Source organism: Cariama cristata, unplaced genomic scaffold (genome assembly GCF_000690535.1).
Source record: "Cariama cristata isolate BGI_N322 unplaced genomic scaffold, ASM69053v1 scaffold2438, whole genome shotgun sequence".
NCBI lineage: Eukaryota > Metazoa > Chordata > Aves > Cariamiformes > Cariamidae > Cariama > Cariama cristata.
The window spans coordinates 19,589-36,420 of NW_009631446.1; the positions used below are offsets into that span (position 1 = coordinate 19,589).

Below are 16,832 nucleotides of genomic sequence, written 5' to 3' on the forward strand. Positions count from 1 at the left end.
CTCAGCCCTATCTGTATCACAGCTGTGGTACAGCCTTGTGGTTAAATGCCCCATACTTCAGACCAAGTAAAATACCTTGGTAGCTGTGCTTTTTTTGTACATGTGCTTTTTCCATACTGTGTACTGTGTAATTTTTCTGTATACCTTGTATACATAAACCTTTATTTTTTTACAGAATAGCATCTGTATTAGTATTACCTTTTTTTTTTTTTTTACTCTTTTGCAAATGGTAAACTTTCAATAAAGGTAAAAGGTGAATGGTCAGAGTTGTGACTCAACTTTCCCAACTGTATTGGGATAATGTGGTTTGGAAGCTGTTTCTAACATGAATGCCAATGCTTGCCAAAGCATTGGAGTAAGTGGATTAAGGTTTTTATAAGAGATGGAGGGAGGGCTACCATCCAGTGGAGTCAAAACAGTATTGGTCCGATTTAGAATTAGGCTGGGAGGGCAAAGCATTCCTGCAGAGAGTACCTTAGCTGAAATAAGCTTGTGCCAAGGGCTGACTTTTCTCCTAAAAAAGGAATTAACAGCTCTTTGGGCTGGAAAGGAGAGAAGTGGCTATCATTTCTAGTGTGAGAAAGCTCTAGTAGTGTATCATGCTGCTGCCAATATGAAATTACTTAGGAAACAAACTGTGTTTTACTGTGTTGTTCTGTGCGTATTTGGCAGTCCCTGAACAGAAAATATCTAGAGGTTGAGGCCATCTGTGGAGAGAAAGGCTTGATCAGTTTTCTGTCTGCAAGCATGATTTCTACTGGGAATGGCTAAAAATGTACTTCTAAAGAGAAGAACTGGCCATGACAGAACCCAGGTTTCCATTGAACCATATTGCCTCCTCTGTTCTCTCTTACTTTGTGTTTCGCTAGGTAAACGATGGTTAGAGAGATATGATATATATTTCAGTAATCTTTACCTTTTTTGAGAGATTATTTTTGGTTTCTAATTTGAAACAGTGTTACTTTAGTTTTGTGGGGTGTAAAGATATCTGGGTATTCAGGTGGACAAGTCAGTTTTCTTTTCCTTTCTTGTCTTTCAGGAGGCTTGTGTGTGTGTTGTAGTCTAGCCTCTGATATTCCTGATGAAATAATGTACTCCATATATTTTTTACATAAAGGTAAGATTAACCTGTTCAGTTATGCTTTATTTTGGAGAATGTCACTTTGCTTGAAACAGTCACAGAATGCCTTGCAAAACAAATAGCTACCAAAGTCTGCAGACAATAAACTACTGTGGCTGGTGTAGACTTCCTGCCTGATGCTGAACAAGTAGCTTCAAACCAGTGGCCTCATGAGTGGCTATTAATTTGGTCCGTTATTTCTAGCCAGATTTTCTGGCATGCTGAGCATAAACATTAGTGAAATCTGTGGGAGCTTGCAGGTGCGTTGTACTTATGCCATAAGGCATTTGTATGGGAAATAGAGCCAACAGCTCTTTGCTTGCGTGTCTGTTTAGAGTTCCTGTTCAACATGTCATTTTCACAGCAGGAGGTGCAACACCCACTGACTGTAAGAATAGTTGCTATGTAAGTGGTGCTCTAGCTCTTAATTTTAGGACTTTTTTCAAGAAAAAAAAGAAGAATGTTGTTTTATTTGAATCAGAATAAAACCTGTCATTAGTAAGATCTTTCTCGTTTGAATCACAGAGGAGAGAAGCAAATTATTTTTCAACTGAGAAGGTGCATAATATGGAGTAACCATGTTCAAGTGGACAACATACGTCTGTTTTACTTTTAAGTGTTCACTTTCTTATGTCAGGAAATGTTTTGTATGTCGGAGCTGCACTAACATATTGCTTTGCTGCTGGAACATTGTGGGATTGAATGAACTGCATTTTTGTGTTCTTGAAGGCATTAACAAATTGGAAAAGTCCATTCTGGGTGTGGCACCACTCTGCATTGTACTGCTGTGAAGGACTGATTTCCCCAGATGTTCTTGATGTGTAGCTAGCTGAAGGGTAGTTGCATTGCTTGGAGCCAGCCATGGCCCTAGTACATCCCTATCTGTATACTGAAGAAACTGAGGATAAATATGGTGACATTGACCAGCTGCATCTGAAATGGCCTTCGTGGAGTGGAGTTGTTTGGTGCAGAGCTGTTTGTGGATTCATGTAAGATTCGTCAGTTGTAGGAGAGAATTTTAAGACTGGTCCTGAGGTGACTCACAGAAGCATCAGTGTATCAGGTCCATGAGCCATATTTTCAAGACACATAAGGAGTTCAGTCTGTGCTGCAGCATCTGTAGACTCAGAAGGAAGCTTCCCACCCCCTGTTAATGCAGTCACTTGATGTAGCATAAACACAAAAGTAACGATGCTGCAGTTGTATTCTGTTGTATGTGTTTGCGTTGGCAGTTATCAGGGTGGTGATCCTGAGTAAACTGACTCATTGCAAGTAAACTTCAGTCGGTATCTTGTGTGAAAAACTATTTGGTTTAGATACCCCTTCATCTGTAGTGTTGCTGTTGGTCTTGGAGGTCTCATTTTTCTTTTTTTGCAGTATAGATAAAGTGTATCTCTCTGCTAGGGTCAGCAATCAAAGTCCTGGATGAGGGGCTGAAGCATGGCTCATTATCTACTTTTTTCCTTGGTGGTCCTGTAGACTGTGGATCTATTGTCTTATCTTTAGTTTTCATGCAGTTTTAAGTAGCATCCTGATCATGACACCATTCCAGCCTTTAAGATATTGCAGCATGGACATTTGGAGGCCAGTCATTGTCTCCTTAGTTATTTTAATCTTCAGTTTTTCTCAGAGATTCAGGAAGTTTGAGGGCTCTGTGTGATTCTTACTGGATGCCAGAAGAAGTATGGTGCAAGTCTAGAATAAAATAACAGCTGTACTGATGCAAAGCCCATGCAGACACAGCAGGTCTGAAATTAGTCTATGTTTAAACAGAGCTGAACTAAATTACAGCAATAGGGCATGCAGATAAACAAAATGGAAATTCTTTAAAGCAGTTGAAAGATCACCAAAATGAGAAGGAGAGGTAACTAAAGGATTTGTGTTTGGGTTTTTTTTTGGGGGGGCGGTGTGTGTGTATTTTTACACAAGCTTGTTCTGGGATGGAATGCATCTTTAAACATGAACATAGGCTGTGCAGTGCATGGCCAGTTTCTGCATACTAAAGAACTGCATTGTGTGGGTGCAGGTCTAATAAGTATGCAGCAGCTCTGTTTCGGATGAAGTAAATCTGTCTGTGCAGACAAGCCCATAAAACAGTCTACAATATCCCTGTTTGGGTGTATTGGCACTGCTGACGTTTCTAGCTATAAAGTCATACTTGGCTTGTAACAGATGGTGTTTATTGTTTGGGTTTTTTAAAAGTATTATTATTTTTCCCCAGGTTACAACAAAACTTTTACAGTTTCTCTGGAAAGAACAGAATCTCATCAATTGAAGGAAGTGGCTTTTATGAATCTTGGTAGGTTACTTGTGTTACTTCCCTGTGTGACTGCCATTCTCTGTCCCCAGTATGGAGACAAATGGGTAACTATTCTCTAGAAGGAAGGGAATTTTTTTTTTCTTGACTTTGAGTAGTTGTGTTATTTTGGCTTTTTTTTTTTTTCTTTTTGCTTAACTTATATGTTTGCCATTTCATGCTGCAATACTTCACTATTAGTAAGCAACTTCCTCTGAAATTGCCTCAGAATCTGCTCTGGAGATCAGCTGCTGAATTCTTGACTGTCTCAAGCCTCTTGAATCCTCCCTCCTGGAAACCCAAATGTATTGCTAGTCTTTCCTATGTTAATATAACAGCAGCTTCTAATTAACTCCTTTTATATTTCCTAGATATAATCAATTCCATCAGAGAGAAGTGGGCCAAGATGAGAATCATCTGAAACAGCCTCTTAAAGCAAATAAGTGAACAAGTGCTAAATTGACCACTCTTATTTCTTTAAATAGACTATTATGTGGCTGCTTATTTGCCTGGCCAGTTCCTGCACCTCCTGAATATTCAGCATCCTGACCTGCTGTGCTATAGTTTATTTCTGACAGGTATAGTAAGACTGCTGCTTGAAGTAATTTTATTGTTGTAGTGGAAGCTTGTTCAAATCTCTTTACATAAAAGTTGTATTTCTCAACGTTTGCTTTATTGCACAGTGTTCTGAAGAAGAAGGAAAGAGACTGAAAAAATAAGAATGGCATTTTTGCCACTTTCCATTTGGAAACAGAATCTGAAGTGACATTTCATATTTCGTCTATTGTGTATTTCTAGCTTGTTATGAAATGGAAGAAGACCTTTCACTGAATTTGCAATTCTTTGCCTTGGTTTCATAGTTTCCCTTCCCCCATCTTTGCACATGCTTCTCTGTCCTCCACTGTTCTCAAATTTCACATGGAGATGTAAATTTGATTTTACATTTCCTTCCTCCAATTGAGTTGCTCTAAATGTGTGTGTTTGGAGGGTGTGGGGAAAGGAAATCTGTGTTTCCTTCACCTGATCAGGCTGATGCAATTTGATTTAGAGTCTCATCTGAGAGGCACGTTATTTCATTTCCAACAAACATGTCTTTATGGGAAGTGGGTTATTTTTGGAAGTGGGGGACCTTCGTTGGAAAACAGAAATCTGTTCTTCTGATTGAGTGAAGGAGAGGTAAGTAGTGGGAACTGGTGCAGGGGCAGCATCACAGGAAGCTAATACCTGTTGTGTATACATATAATGAAACACTGTTCCTCTAGAAATGAGTGGAAAGCGTCACTTGTGTGCTGGGCCTGATTTCTCTGATGCACAGAGTCTGGAATCATACTGCATAGTACTGTGGTGGTGAACCTTAGTGCTAGCATAAATAAGGTGGTTTTGGTCTGATGCTTCAATCAGTAATCATAGAGCAGGACCTTGCTATTCTGACCATTGGGATTGATGGCAAGAGATCCACCCATACAAGTCTGTATCATGATTCTGCATGTGAGCAGTTCTGAACTGTAACAATATGCTTCGGTGCTAATTCTAGTGTTGAACCTCTATTACTAGCCTTGTGCCCTTCTCTGTTCCATCCCAATTTGTCCTATGACAGCATTGTGAGCCTCAAATCTGTATACCTTCTCTGCTTTAGCAGTAGGGAAGGAGAGAACTGAGTATGGACTGTTCTCCTCATTTACTTGCTTTACTCAGCCAGCACCATTCATCCCCCTCTTCAGCATACCAGGGCAACTAATACAAGAGGCAGACTGTTTCTTACTGCTGGGGCCTGGTAGTCTTAAGAGAAATACTGGTAGCAGCCAATTTTATGTTCTTAGTCCTTTTTATTCTCAAACCAATGTCCTTCAGGTGAGGATGCAAGAATTGACGTGTTGCAGAACTGCTCTATACGATCCCCACTCACGTCAACAGTCTTGGATTGCCATGTAGGAAGTATGTATGCTGTGAGCATCAGTGACAGTGCCTTACTACAGTTCCTACAGAACAGCAAACGAGACAGCGAGAGATTGGCAGCTCTACATTGTGCTCTGTTGTACTTCCAACACACAGAAGACTTGGAAATGCAGGTTGGAAAAGAACCTCCTCTAAGATTTTTCAGTGACTGATATCTTATACAAGAAAGGTCAGGACATGAATGATATCAGCCAAAAAAGAAAAAAATTCCTGATTCACATGGACCTTTTGGCAATGCTAAGAGGCTCATCAGCTGGGCTGCCGAAACTGCTTTATTGGTCAAGGCTGTCCTGAAAACGTCCATCTCTATATCACTACTTCATGCAAAGTGTTACTACCGAAAATAAAGTTTCTGTAGTCTCTTATAACACGTACTTAAACAGAGAGATGTGACAAACTCCTCTATTCTTATTCTGACAGATTATTTGGTGGATTTCTGAGAACCTGTCAACATGTCATTCTTTTGACCCCATTCAAGAATTTATCATCGGTAGGTATTTCTTTTCCTGCATACCCTAGTTGTAACTTAAGGAGAAGCCACAATGTCAAAAACTGACTCTCTTCTTTCCAGACTTTTTCATTATGATTTATGTTAACTGACCTGCATTTTGGTATTAGAGACAATATAAGTAGTTTAGAAGATACATAGATCTGTCAAAATTAGATTGACATTAAAACTTTTCAAATGCATTCTTCTGTCTAGTGGGACAAATTTATCATTATTTTAGGTCACTGGAGAGCAAATTCTCCATCTGGCTCCTGTCTTGGATATCTGGGATGTAAATAAATGAGATTAGAGCAGAGGAACGAATCTCCTCTAGCCTAGCGCAAACCATTTTTTCATAAGGATTTGGCATATCGTGTTATTCTCCTCTAATAGCTGATTCCTCAGCCTAGCCAGGGCATGTCCTGTGCCCTGAGCCTTTGTACAAAGGACCCCTGCAGTGCTGAGCTGTAGCCAAGCAGCTGACCCGGCCCTGCAGCCATCTGGACTTCTCTTCCTCCTTTTGTGCACAGAATGGGACCAGTTCCACCATGGAGGAAGCTGTTTCAGAGACAGCAGCAGGATTTGTCCCTAAAAAAGCATTAGATAAGGAACTGACTGTGAAGCCTACTCTTGGTAACTGATAGGTTATACAATCTTGCCCTTATAAATCTTTTTACGTTGCATTCAGCCTCCCTGTACTGCAGAATGTGTCCAGAAACTCACAACCTGGATAAACTTTTGCCTTATACATCGCTGCTTGACTGGATTGGGGTAAGATAACAGCTGGTACTTTAATTAATAGCTAGAGGGAGTCTGTTTTTTCTCCCTTAATACAGCTTTTAACTTCTATGCCTTACCTTGTCATAGATGTACTTTAATTCCATATCTGTGCTTTATGCCCGTTTTATTTTGTCAAGTCTTAACCTTTGTGGCATTTTCCATGAGACCTATTTTTTGTCAACAAATAAAAGCATTTATAAAACAGGAACAGCTACTATAATGGAATGGATTATTAAATCTCTTCAGTTTTCATAATGAGATATTAATTTATTGCTTATCATATGAGTTTATAATGAATGCAGAATATATTTAACCAGCAAAATCATGCAGTTATTTCCAACACAAACACTATCGGTAGAGTTAAGATTTATGAGTAAGTTTGCAGAAGTAAAATAACTTCAGGCAAGACTCTACAGTTAGAGAAAATAGGTTATTTTCATTTCTCTGATCTGACACTGTTCTAATATGTTGTCTTCTTTTTAAATGAGATGAATGAGAGAAACATCTTCCATATTTCTTTTTGGCAAAACTTGAATGTACAATTTTAGCTAGCTAGTTTCACAAAGGAAACGGGTAATGGAGATTCACTTCAATACCCAAACAGGCCCATGTTTTATGCTAAATCATTTATATTCTTATAATTTGTCTGTATTTATAGATTATCCCTGGCGTAACATGTGCAACAGACATTATTCCTCTACCTGTATTAGAGGTGAGTTCCAGTATAAAACCACATATCTGTGATGGGGGTGTGCTCAATACTAAAGAAGCAGCATCCCCACAGCCCTATTCAAAAATAGGGCTGAACAGAAAGTTGCCCTGTTTGAAGTGGCTTATGCATTTACTAAAATATCAGTTATTCAGACTGACGTTTGCTAGCTCAAAGATGTTTTTTTTCCCTTTCTGAAGAGACTTCTTCCATTCAACAGGGAAGATCCTCAAAGAATTAATTCTTGTTAGACTTGACTGATACCTCTTCATTTTGTGACTTCTTTAGCTGGAGGTAAACTTGACCCAACAGACATGTACGATTTCCATTATCGCTACATATCCCCACTTTTAAGGGATATTTCATTGTGCTGCCATTGGTACCAGTGGTTCCTGACCCTCTTGCTTTGTTTTGTCCATAGCATCCTGTGATTGCAGTGATGTCAGGGCTTTGGCTAGCTAAATCTAGACAAATTCCTGCACAGCCTCCAAAAGGCAGTGAGCTGGATGGGGAGAGCACATGCTGTTTGGGTAGGAAATTGTACTTTCCGTTGAAAGCAATGTGAATGATTCTTCCCGTCTTCCATTCCACTCCCTCAGCTCCAGTTTAAAGTTATACTTGATATTTTCCTAAGCTTTCCTTTACAAAATCTGAAAGAGGCTTTTAATAAGTACCTTGTTGTGGAGGGATAATGGGAAGAGTCGGAGCTTGAACACAGCAGTACCAGCAACACATGGGAGTAGACTCTGGATACCTGACAGTATTGTTTCATGTAACACTTTAAAGAGGTGAGAATCCCTTTCCTCCCCAGTGCTTATAATTAGCTCGTAAAGCTTCACCATTCATGAAATCTTTTAAAATCAGTGAAATTACCCACTGCCCACTCACTGCGCAACAGTTCATCACAGCTGTGCTGCTACAGATTCACATGACTGCTGTCAGGGAATTGGGCTTTGCATGCTTTGCTTGGGAAGGCTGCCCTGAGAGCTGGGACACCTGGGAAAATCAGATCTTGAGAAAATTTGTTGCTAGATAATCCCTGTAATTCACTGAGGTCAAAGTTAGCAGGCCTTTAATTTGTCTGAGATTGAACCTCAAACCCCTGGGGGCAAATGCCTTTAGCAGCTATACTTCCTGATTGTGGAACTAATTTCCTATTTCTGTCTGAAACCTAAACAGATTGAAAAGGTCAGAGTTGAACTAAAGACAAATATTTCCTGCTACTTTTGACTACAGATTGCTCTGACTCTTGAGTGAGGACAAAGATGATAATACACAGGGTAAGGGTTAGTGCTTTGGCTGCTTTTGTACCACTCCAGTGACACAAACCCACTGTGGCTCGTGTTCAAGTGGTCAGTTGTTGGCATTTCAGTTGATGTATGTTGTCGGCATCACAAGTCAGACCCTCGTGACAAATCTGGTCCTACAAGTAGTATTTCTTTTGCAAAGATTTTATGGCATTTCACAGAAACAATGGTGAATTGTTGCTTTGAGAAGCTTTTTGGAGTTCTCAAGCCCATTAATTGTTGAGAGCCTTTGGGAGGGATATGTCCATATTCAGAAAAAAATCTGTGCTATTTAGGTAACAGGTGTATTTTTATCACTAAATTCCTGTTCAACAAGATATATTGAGTGAGTCTATGCAAAAGAGGGAACAGTCAGTCCAATTGTCAAAAAGCTTTACATAAGGATTACAATTAGTAAGAGTCTGCCTTTTTTTTTTTTTTTCCTTTTCAAACACAGAAACCAAACTTGAAGGGGTAATGACAGGCTTGGTCAGAAGGGGAGAAGGAAGGGGCAGGAAGAAGAAGGGAAGAAAATAGGAGGAGGTCTAGAAGAGTGAAAATGGGTAGTGCAAGCAGTTGACGGAGAGATCAGCTCAGGAAAAGGCGGCCTCTTCTTTATGATGCACTGAGCCACTGGGGTGAAGACTGATACTTTAAGGAGCAGCTGCCTGTGCAGCTACATAGTTGGTTAACACGGCTCTCTGAATACCTTCACTGCTGGGGAGACATAGCACTACAGTTCCCCCGGAGAGGACATGTGCCTCTTAAAGGTTGTTGTCACCCTGCATCCTTTCAGAGGGGTATAGCAGAGAGCTCTCTTTGTCTTCAGTTAAAAAAAAAAAAAATTATTTATGAAAGGCTTCATCGTAGCTTTTCAGGGATTGCAACCCGGTAGACCTTGCTTTGGCTTCTGGCAATACAGTGTCTTTTAGGTATTAATTCCTGACTCTCTAGAAATATCTGCAAAATAAACACCACTGAAGACGAAGAAGCCTTCTCTTTCTAGTCCTTGCCCTGATGATCCTCAAGAAATAACAGATTTAATTAAAATAATCCTGTATTTTAAACTTTTGACTGTTTAATGAGATTTAATAGAGTGCAGGTTGTCAGTGGTGTCTGCTTTTAATTCTGAAGTCTACCACTTCCTGTTAGAGATTCAATATATGAAAGAAACTTGCTGTCTTGCTTCCCCTTTGCCACACATCAGACAAAATCCAGTGTGGCCTGAATGCAGTTTTGCAGTGGTGGTGCTGTCGCAGTTGCTTAAATTAGTCACTAGATGATACCCTTACACTGTATTCTTGGTATTTCTCTGATTTCATATTGGTATCGTTTAGGCAACATACTGCAGTAGTAGGTTGTAAATCTTTTAGTTAGCTCCAGCAGGGTGAACATATGGTGCCATATGCATTTCTAGTTTCCAGCTGCTAAATATAACTAACGTGAAGCAAACCCAAGATTTTTTATTTTTCTTCTCTGCTGCAGCTACAACAATAAAGTGACAATTGGCACTGGCAGCAAGAGGGAAGTGGCTGGCAGGATTGAGTCTCTGCAATTTATTTTCCTTTGCAAATTGCAGTTTATAGTAGGAAGTGGTTTTAAAGGCTTCTGAGGTTTTCTTCTAAAGTTACTGTCATTGTAGAAAAGTAGGAGAGAGACAGCAAAATCCAAGATGTTAATGCAAGGCAGAGGAGTGTTGTGAACTCAAACTTCTCTTCTTTCAAATGTCACTACTGTGGTGTCTGCATTGGAACATAAATGTATGTAAAGAGGGGCAAGAACAGCTAGTACCATCTTTTGTTGTTTACAACTGCCAAAAAGAATTGCCTTATTCTCATCTCTTCCTCAGCAATGATCGCATCACCCCCCCTTTATAACAGTGGCTTCAAATCTGTATACCCAGTCCAAGAACTAGCTCAGGAAGCCAGTGTGTGTGTGTTTGGTTCTTTTTCTTCCTGTCTGTTCACAGCTGAGTTTAAATTAATTTCAGCATTAGAGTCAAAGACTTTAGAATTGCTATGGAAATGTTTGGATTTTGTTTCTTTTCTGGGATGAGGCACTGTTACTTGAGGTTAGCAAATGGATGTTTGCAATGTAAGTATTAATGCAGCTTGAAAACAGTGGCAGCCTGCAGCTGCCAGGGTCATGGTAGTGTTCCTCTATTTAGAACTACTAGAAACCGGGAATGGGATTTATTTGACCAAATGTAAACATTTACATGTAAGTCAGTTGCCTGAGGCTCCTTTTACAGTCAGCGGAAGTCTAGACAATATGGCCAGTGTAGTCTGTGGTGCAGTTCTTGCCATCCCATCCCAAAAATGTGAAATAAGTCAGATGGATTATGAGCTAGAGGTACACATTTCTTCCCAATGACTTAAAAGGGTACTAAGCTGGCAAAGTATCTGCATTACAGGCACCAAATCTTGACCTCAAGTTTAAGTAAGTGCTACCCTTGCCGTCAAATCAAGGAAATAAAAAGCACTGGGAAAACATAACCTAACTGCTTTTGTTAACTTTTTTCACTTAGATTGTTATGAAGCTACATTAATCACAGTTCTTTCCAATCACTTAGTGGGAGGGTGATTAGATATTTCTTTAAGAGTGCAGCCTGTATTCATGCTTTCCCTGCAATACTTTGCAGTTCCAAAACTCCAAAGGCTTCTGGGAGAAACTCAACTCAAACTTGGAGAGTGTGAAGTATGCAGAGCCACACTTGCATTACCATAATAATGTGCTCAGGAGGGAATGGCGTAACCTTTCAGAAGAGGTAAATATGCATGCACTGAAACAGTCTCCAGAGCTGCCTCTGAAGTGGATGTTTTAAAGACAAACATGAAAGAGTTAGCTTTTTTATTTTGAGGGTAAAGAAATGGGAATGTGATTTTGAGAAGTGCAAAGACTTGCAGTCATTTTACTTAAGAAGGTGATTGCCTGTAAGTCTTACTCTGTTAAAATAATGCAAGAAACTAAACAAAAGCATGTTGGTTAGATGTGTGTGAGTGCCTATGAGCATGGGTAGTTGGAAGGCAGGTTGAAGCCCCACTATGTGTATTTCCATTTGAAGGGAAACCCAGCTTCATTTCTCATCCGCATTTTATCAGGGAGTATTTTAATTGGCCTTCTGCTTGTTCATTTGGGGATTTTTGTTTGTTTACAAACCAGAGAGAGGAGAGAAGAACCACAGCATATTTGAGGAATATTTTTGAAAATGCCAAAAAGTAAGTACTGTTTTCTATTATATTTGCAATTTCTTATTTTGTCGAAGTATGCTGAAAGATTTAACGTGCCATTTAAATAGTTTATTAGGTATCTGATTACATATCTTATTTTAAAGAAGGTTATCCAGCTGAAAATTATTGGAATCCTTGTGATCACTACAGCGTGATCTGAAATAGCCAAGCCTCTAGAGCTAGGGTATTTATGGTAGATGTGAAGCGTTACTCTGATGCAATTTTTTGCGTCACTCTGACAGAATTTTTTTATGCTATTTGATATCTTTACTAAATGTAGTCACATGTACAGTTCTTTGATTTCTTTAGCTATCTTTGAAAGATCAACAGGTCATTTAAGGTTTTTAATGTCCTTACGAAATCCTTTAGAGTAATGCATATGAAACAAGCTGATTTTTGTTTCAAACCCCAGGGTGCTTTCTCATCTGGACACTTGGGACTCTGGTAAGTAAAAGTTGTCTTGATGAAGGCCTTAGCTGTAAGGTTTATTAGGATATTTCCATCTAGCTGTTGCTGGCTAAAAATAAATTGCTCTGTGTGTTTTCAGCACTGAAGAGTTGGAGACATTAAGATGAGCAGTTCTTAAATTAGAGAAAAACTGCTATCTCTGATAGTAGTGGTAGGATCATACACAGACTAGGAAACCCTTGAAAATCAAGTTCCTACTTCACATTGGATCTAAAAACATAAGCAGTAAACCTTTGTCTGCCTAAGGATTTCTTCTTCAGGATGTATCAGTGATGGCATGTTGCTGTTGAGTCTTGTCCAGTTACAGCTGCCTTTGCAACTCTAGAACTTGTGTATTGGAAGAGATTATGGCTGGTGAAAAAATCACGGTCTAGAGAAAGCAGATGTAATGAATTTCCTGAGGCCAGGAGCACTTGAGATTTTTGTGATGCTCGGTTCCTCTCAGAAATAAGTAAAACTGAATTTAGTAGTAAATGATGTTCCTGCTGTTCACACATCAGTGCTTTCTGTGTGCCCTGCCACTGTGTGCTGTGCAATGATGCTGATCTAAGTGCTGCTCCCTCCTTTTATTGTGAAGAATTTTCAGTGCATTCATTTCCAGCCTCTAACACTAGTCATCCACACCACTGCTGGTTATCACTATGGGCTCTGACTTTGAGGGACTTTGTATCAACTTTGCGAGCCTCAGGTTCATGATTTCCAAAGGCGCTTATTGATAAATAAATCAGATGTTTAACTGTTAATAGAGAATTTCTAGATAGCAGCCAGCTGCTAACAGGCGTCAATGTAGTGTATCTTCCCTGTAGATTTTTCTTCAGGTCCTTTAAAATCAAACAACACAGGTCTTTGTGCTGCTGAGTGGTGGAGTAAATATATTTCCAGGTGAGCAAAGATGGCTGGAAAGAATTTTGTAAAAATTTAGCACTTGGATCGGTAAAATGTTGACTTGATTTTATACTACATGATGAAATAGGAGATTGTTTTTCTTCCTTTGCTGTTAGTAGACAGGAAGCACTGATTAGGAAATACAGGGTATTAAATTTCAGTAGATACTCTAACCTCCTTCCATTTAGTTAGAAAAGTTGTGTTCTTTTACATAGCAGTCTGCAAATCTGAGTAACAGAAGCAGCCAGACCATGTTAGAGAAGCAGGAAAGTGGGAGGTGATTTTGTAGAATATTTATTTTCTGTCTAGCCATTTCCTTGGAAAACCCGTGCAGCTGTTTTAGCTTGTTCATTTGTAAATTACAAGATCTGAATAGTATACACATTTGCACTGATGTTACCAGAAGGTTCTCCGTGCTTCTTTGCTCTACTGAATCACCACAGTGTGATAGCTCTCACTTAAATATCGAAGAGAGTAATGCAAATGAAGTGTAAAGTGGTGTGACAAGCTTGTGTTGCACTATGTTAAGCACTTCAGGGATAAGATGACAGATACAGGGTTATTTTCCATTCCGAAGTTTTCTCTTATGCAGTCCTTGATTCTTCACTATCTTAGTTCTGTAGGTGAGTCGATCAAACCACAACTTCTGTTTGTTTGTAAATGTTTCTAAGTACTTTTGAAGCTGGTTGAAGTCTCATGGTATTTCTATAGTGTCATGTCCTTGAATGATTGTTGCTCTGTTTATTTCAGAGGAAAGGCTAATACCTCTCTTTCAAGAGGAAGATTATCAGCAGCAATTACTAATGGGACTGGTATGTGCTTTTGTCAGCGTGCACTAGAGGACGCACAGCGTCAACAAATGTAAAGACTAAGCTTCTAAGTTCCAGTGTTGAGAGGAAGCTCACTCAAGGGTAGCTATGGGACAAACATGGTATTTCCTAAGTTTTAAAGTTCATAGTCATGATATCATGATATCATCTTAACAGGTCATGATATCATAAGGCATAGGGGAAAACAGCAATGGAAAGTTGATGTGTCAAAATGTTTATTCCCTATACAACTTTTCTGTGGCTAGAAACTGTTATTCTGTCCTGGAGTTCATCTTATTCTGTCAGTTATTTTTGGACTACTTTACATCCTTAAAACATGTGTAAGTGAATTCTCCACCACTGCTTTCCTCAAAGAGAAGATCACAGATATTCTTGCTGCTCAATTTAAAACCTTTTTTACTATCTCCTTTTCCTTTTACCTCACTTCTGGGACTGCTATGGCTATTCTGAGGTCCCTTCCTCTTTTGCGCTGTTTTCACTGATGATCTCCCTAAAGGATCTCCCATCCTTATGCTTCTGGGTGATAAATCCTGACCTCCCTCTGTGTAAATAGAAATGTTCACTTATCTCTTCTTCTCTTATAGCTAAAATGAAATAAAACTCTTCAGCATGCACTGGAAGGTCTCAGCACTGCGTCTGTGAAGAGCATATCAACACTGTCCTGTCTGTCCAAATCTAAGGCAGATTTTCATCCTTTGCAGTCTTGTCCCCCTGCTTCCAAGTTCTACCTCTCATTTTCTGAAGCGTCTCTACATTCCTTCCCTGCAGTTTATTCAGATAGATCCAAAAAGCAGGTCACTCTTGCCCTTTGTCAGTGCTTTCCTAATACCTATATTGCTGTCCTGACACATTGAGATTAATCTACTTGTAAACTCCTTGAGACAGAGATTTTTATTTGCCTCAGTTTTCACACTGAGCTTTAAAACAAATAATGCTTCACAGTAATTCTTAGCAAAGAACTAGCATGGACTTGAGTTGCAATCTGAAGCTACATGAGGTCAGAGAATATTTCAGAAAGGAGAGGGTAGGGAGTGGCATGGTCTGTATGATAACAAACACCTGATTTTAAAGACTTTACGATTAATGTTTAACCTGAAGTTGCCATTAATCACTCAGTTTCTCAGCTTCTTGGCTACTACCACAAACTGTACTTGTGCTAGTTTTCTTTATTGTAAAATCCCTTAGGTTTATTTGTACGTAAGAAATACTTACATTCTCAGGATTCAGGTTTCTTATTAAAACAGCTTCTTCGCTACTACCACAAACTTGTGCTAGTTTTCTTTATTGTAAAATCCCTTAGGTTTATTTGTACGTAAGAAATACTTACATTCTCAGGATTCAGGTTTCTTATTAAAATCCTTCTTTTACCCTATTCATTTGACTTGACCCAGAGACATGTAAGAACTGTAAGCTTTTTCTCTTCAATGTCACTGAAAGTTCAACTTCACACTCATTTTGCTGATTTTGCACCAACTAACCATTTTGAATATTCACATCTGCTGTTGAATTTGGCAAGATTGTACGGTAGCTTGGGCTCTCATCTGGAGTTTTGTAACAGGGAAACATTTTGTTGTGTTAATACCTAGTGACCAGGCCCTGAACCTGCTACAGTTCTTGCATCTTTTTTGAAGATGCCCAAGTATACTGAATTTTTGGCTTTTTTTTCTAGATGGTTGCTCAGCTGAAGGATCACCTTACGAGACATCTACAGTATGTAGGAAAAAAGAAGATTGACCTAATAGTTTTGGATTACGTTGCAAACCTGGTTAGTTTGATTTCATAGTCACTATTGTGAGCAATCAAGTATTTGTTGGTGGGTAGGGTCTTGGATATGTACTCTGTGTATATAGTATGTATTTGGTGAGAGGAGATGGTTTTTAAGATACTTAACTGTATTTTGGTGCTTAATATTGTATAGATTGATAAAGGAAATAATAATACTTAAATAACATTAAAGAGTTGTATTGGTCACTCAGAATACAGAAGAAACAGTTCCCTTTACCACTTGTACAAATATGGTCTGCTCCCAGAAACGAAAATGTGAACTCATCTTGAAAGTTGAAAGAAGTGGTCTTTAGATCCTGTAGAATACATTGCTGCATGTCTTGAATAATGAAACTGCCGTCAGGGGAAGTACAAATTAAGAAAAAAAGATTTCACTGCAATATGACATGGGAGTATATCTTCACTACTCCTACAAACTGACTTTAGTGGGCTTTCTGTAACAGGAGGGAGAGTTTTGCCTGAAGAAATCCATGTAAACTACAGTGAAAATTTGCTTTCCAAGTTTTTATTTTTCTGTCTTTCATCCTCTCTCTCTTAAGAGAAACTTAAAAAAAAGAAGCTTTAAAAACTGTGACTGTGGTGCATAGAAATGATTATACCTGGTTTTGTATGTCTCGACATCAAGTCCTTTAAGTGCAGAATGCAGAGTCCACAAAAGCTGACATGGCAAGTAGTAAATCATGTTCTTTGTCTGTGCTAGCCCTGCCCCACCGTTCAGTAGAAACTCCCCACAGTGCTCTTTTCTAGTGATGGAAATCTCAGGAAGCTTTCTTGAGGCTACTAGTACCTGCATCTCTTTGGAACTCCTGTGCAAATTGGTTGTGCTGTCAACCTTACAGTGTTCTCTGAACCACTGCAGCTTCCACTGAGGCTGCTGACTCTTCTATTCAGGCCTCACTCTATAGCTTGACAAGTTGTTTTGCTGGAAATTGGTATTCTGTGTTCTGTATCCTTATAGGAAAGGAAGAAAAAATAGTGACTGATTAAAATAGGAAGAGTA

The 16,832-nt window shown here is 39.2% G+C and overlaps 1 protein-coding gene across 1 annotated transcript in view; it reads left to right on the forward strand.

The window, feature by feature from the left end:
• Positions 1 to 15,830, forward strand: part of LOC104155005 (gamma-secretase-activating protein-like) — a 32,355-nt gene extending 16,525 nt beyond the window's left edge. The window contains exons 12-23 of the mRNA XM_009705943.1: positions 1,040 to 1,117; positions 3,342 to 3,419; positions 3,902 to 3,994; positions 5,268 to 5,485; positions 5,793 to 5,862; positions 6,548 to 6,630; positions 7,298 to 7,351; positions 11,276 to 11,401; positions 11,797 to 11,852; positions 12,277 to 12,308; positions 13,968 to 14,029; positions 15,717 to 15,830. Coding sequence (XP_009704245.1) covers positions 1,040 to 1,117; positions 3,342 to 3,419; positions 3,902 to 3,994; positions 5,268 to 5,485; positions 5,793 to 5,862; positions 6,548 to 6,630; positions 7,298 to 7,351; positions 11,276 to 11,401; positions 11,797 to 11,852; positions 12,277 to 12,308; positions 13,968 to 14,029; positions 15,717 to 15,830 — 1,064 coding nt within the window. The remainder of the gene's footprint in view (positions 1 to 1,039; positions 1,118 to 3,341; positions 3,420 to 3,901; positions 3,995 to 5,267; positions 5,486 to 5,792; positions 5,863 to 6,547; positions 6,631 to 7,297; positions 7,352 to 11,275; positions 11,402 to 11,796; positions 11,853 to 12,276; positions 12,309 to 13,967; positions 14,030 to 15,716) is intronic.
• The last annotated feature ends 1,002 nt before the right edge of the window (positions 15,831 to 16,832 follow it).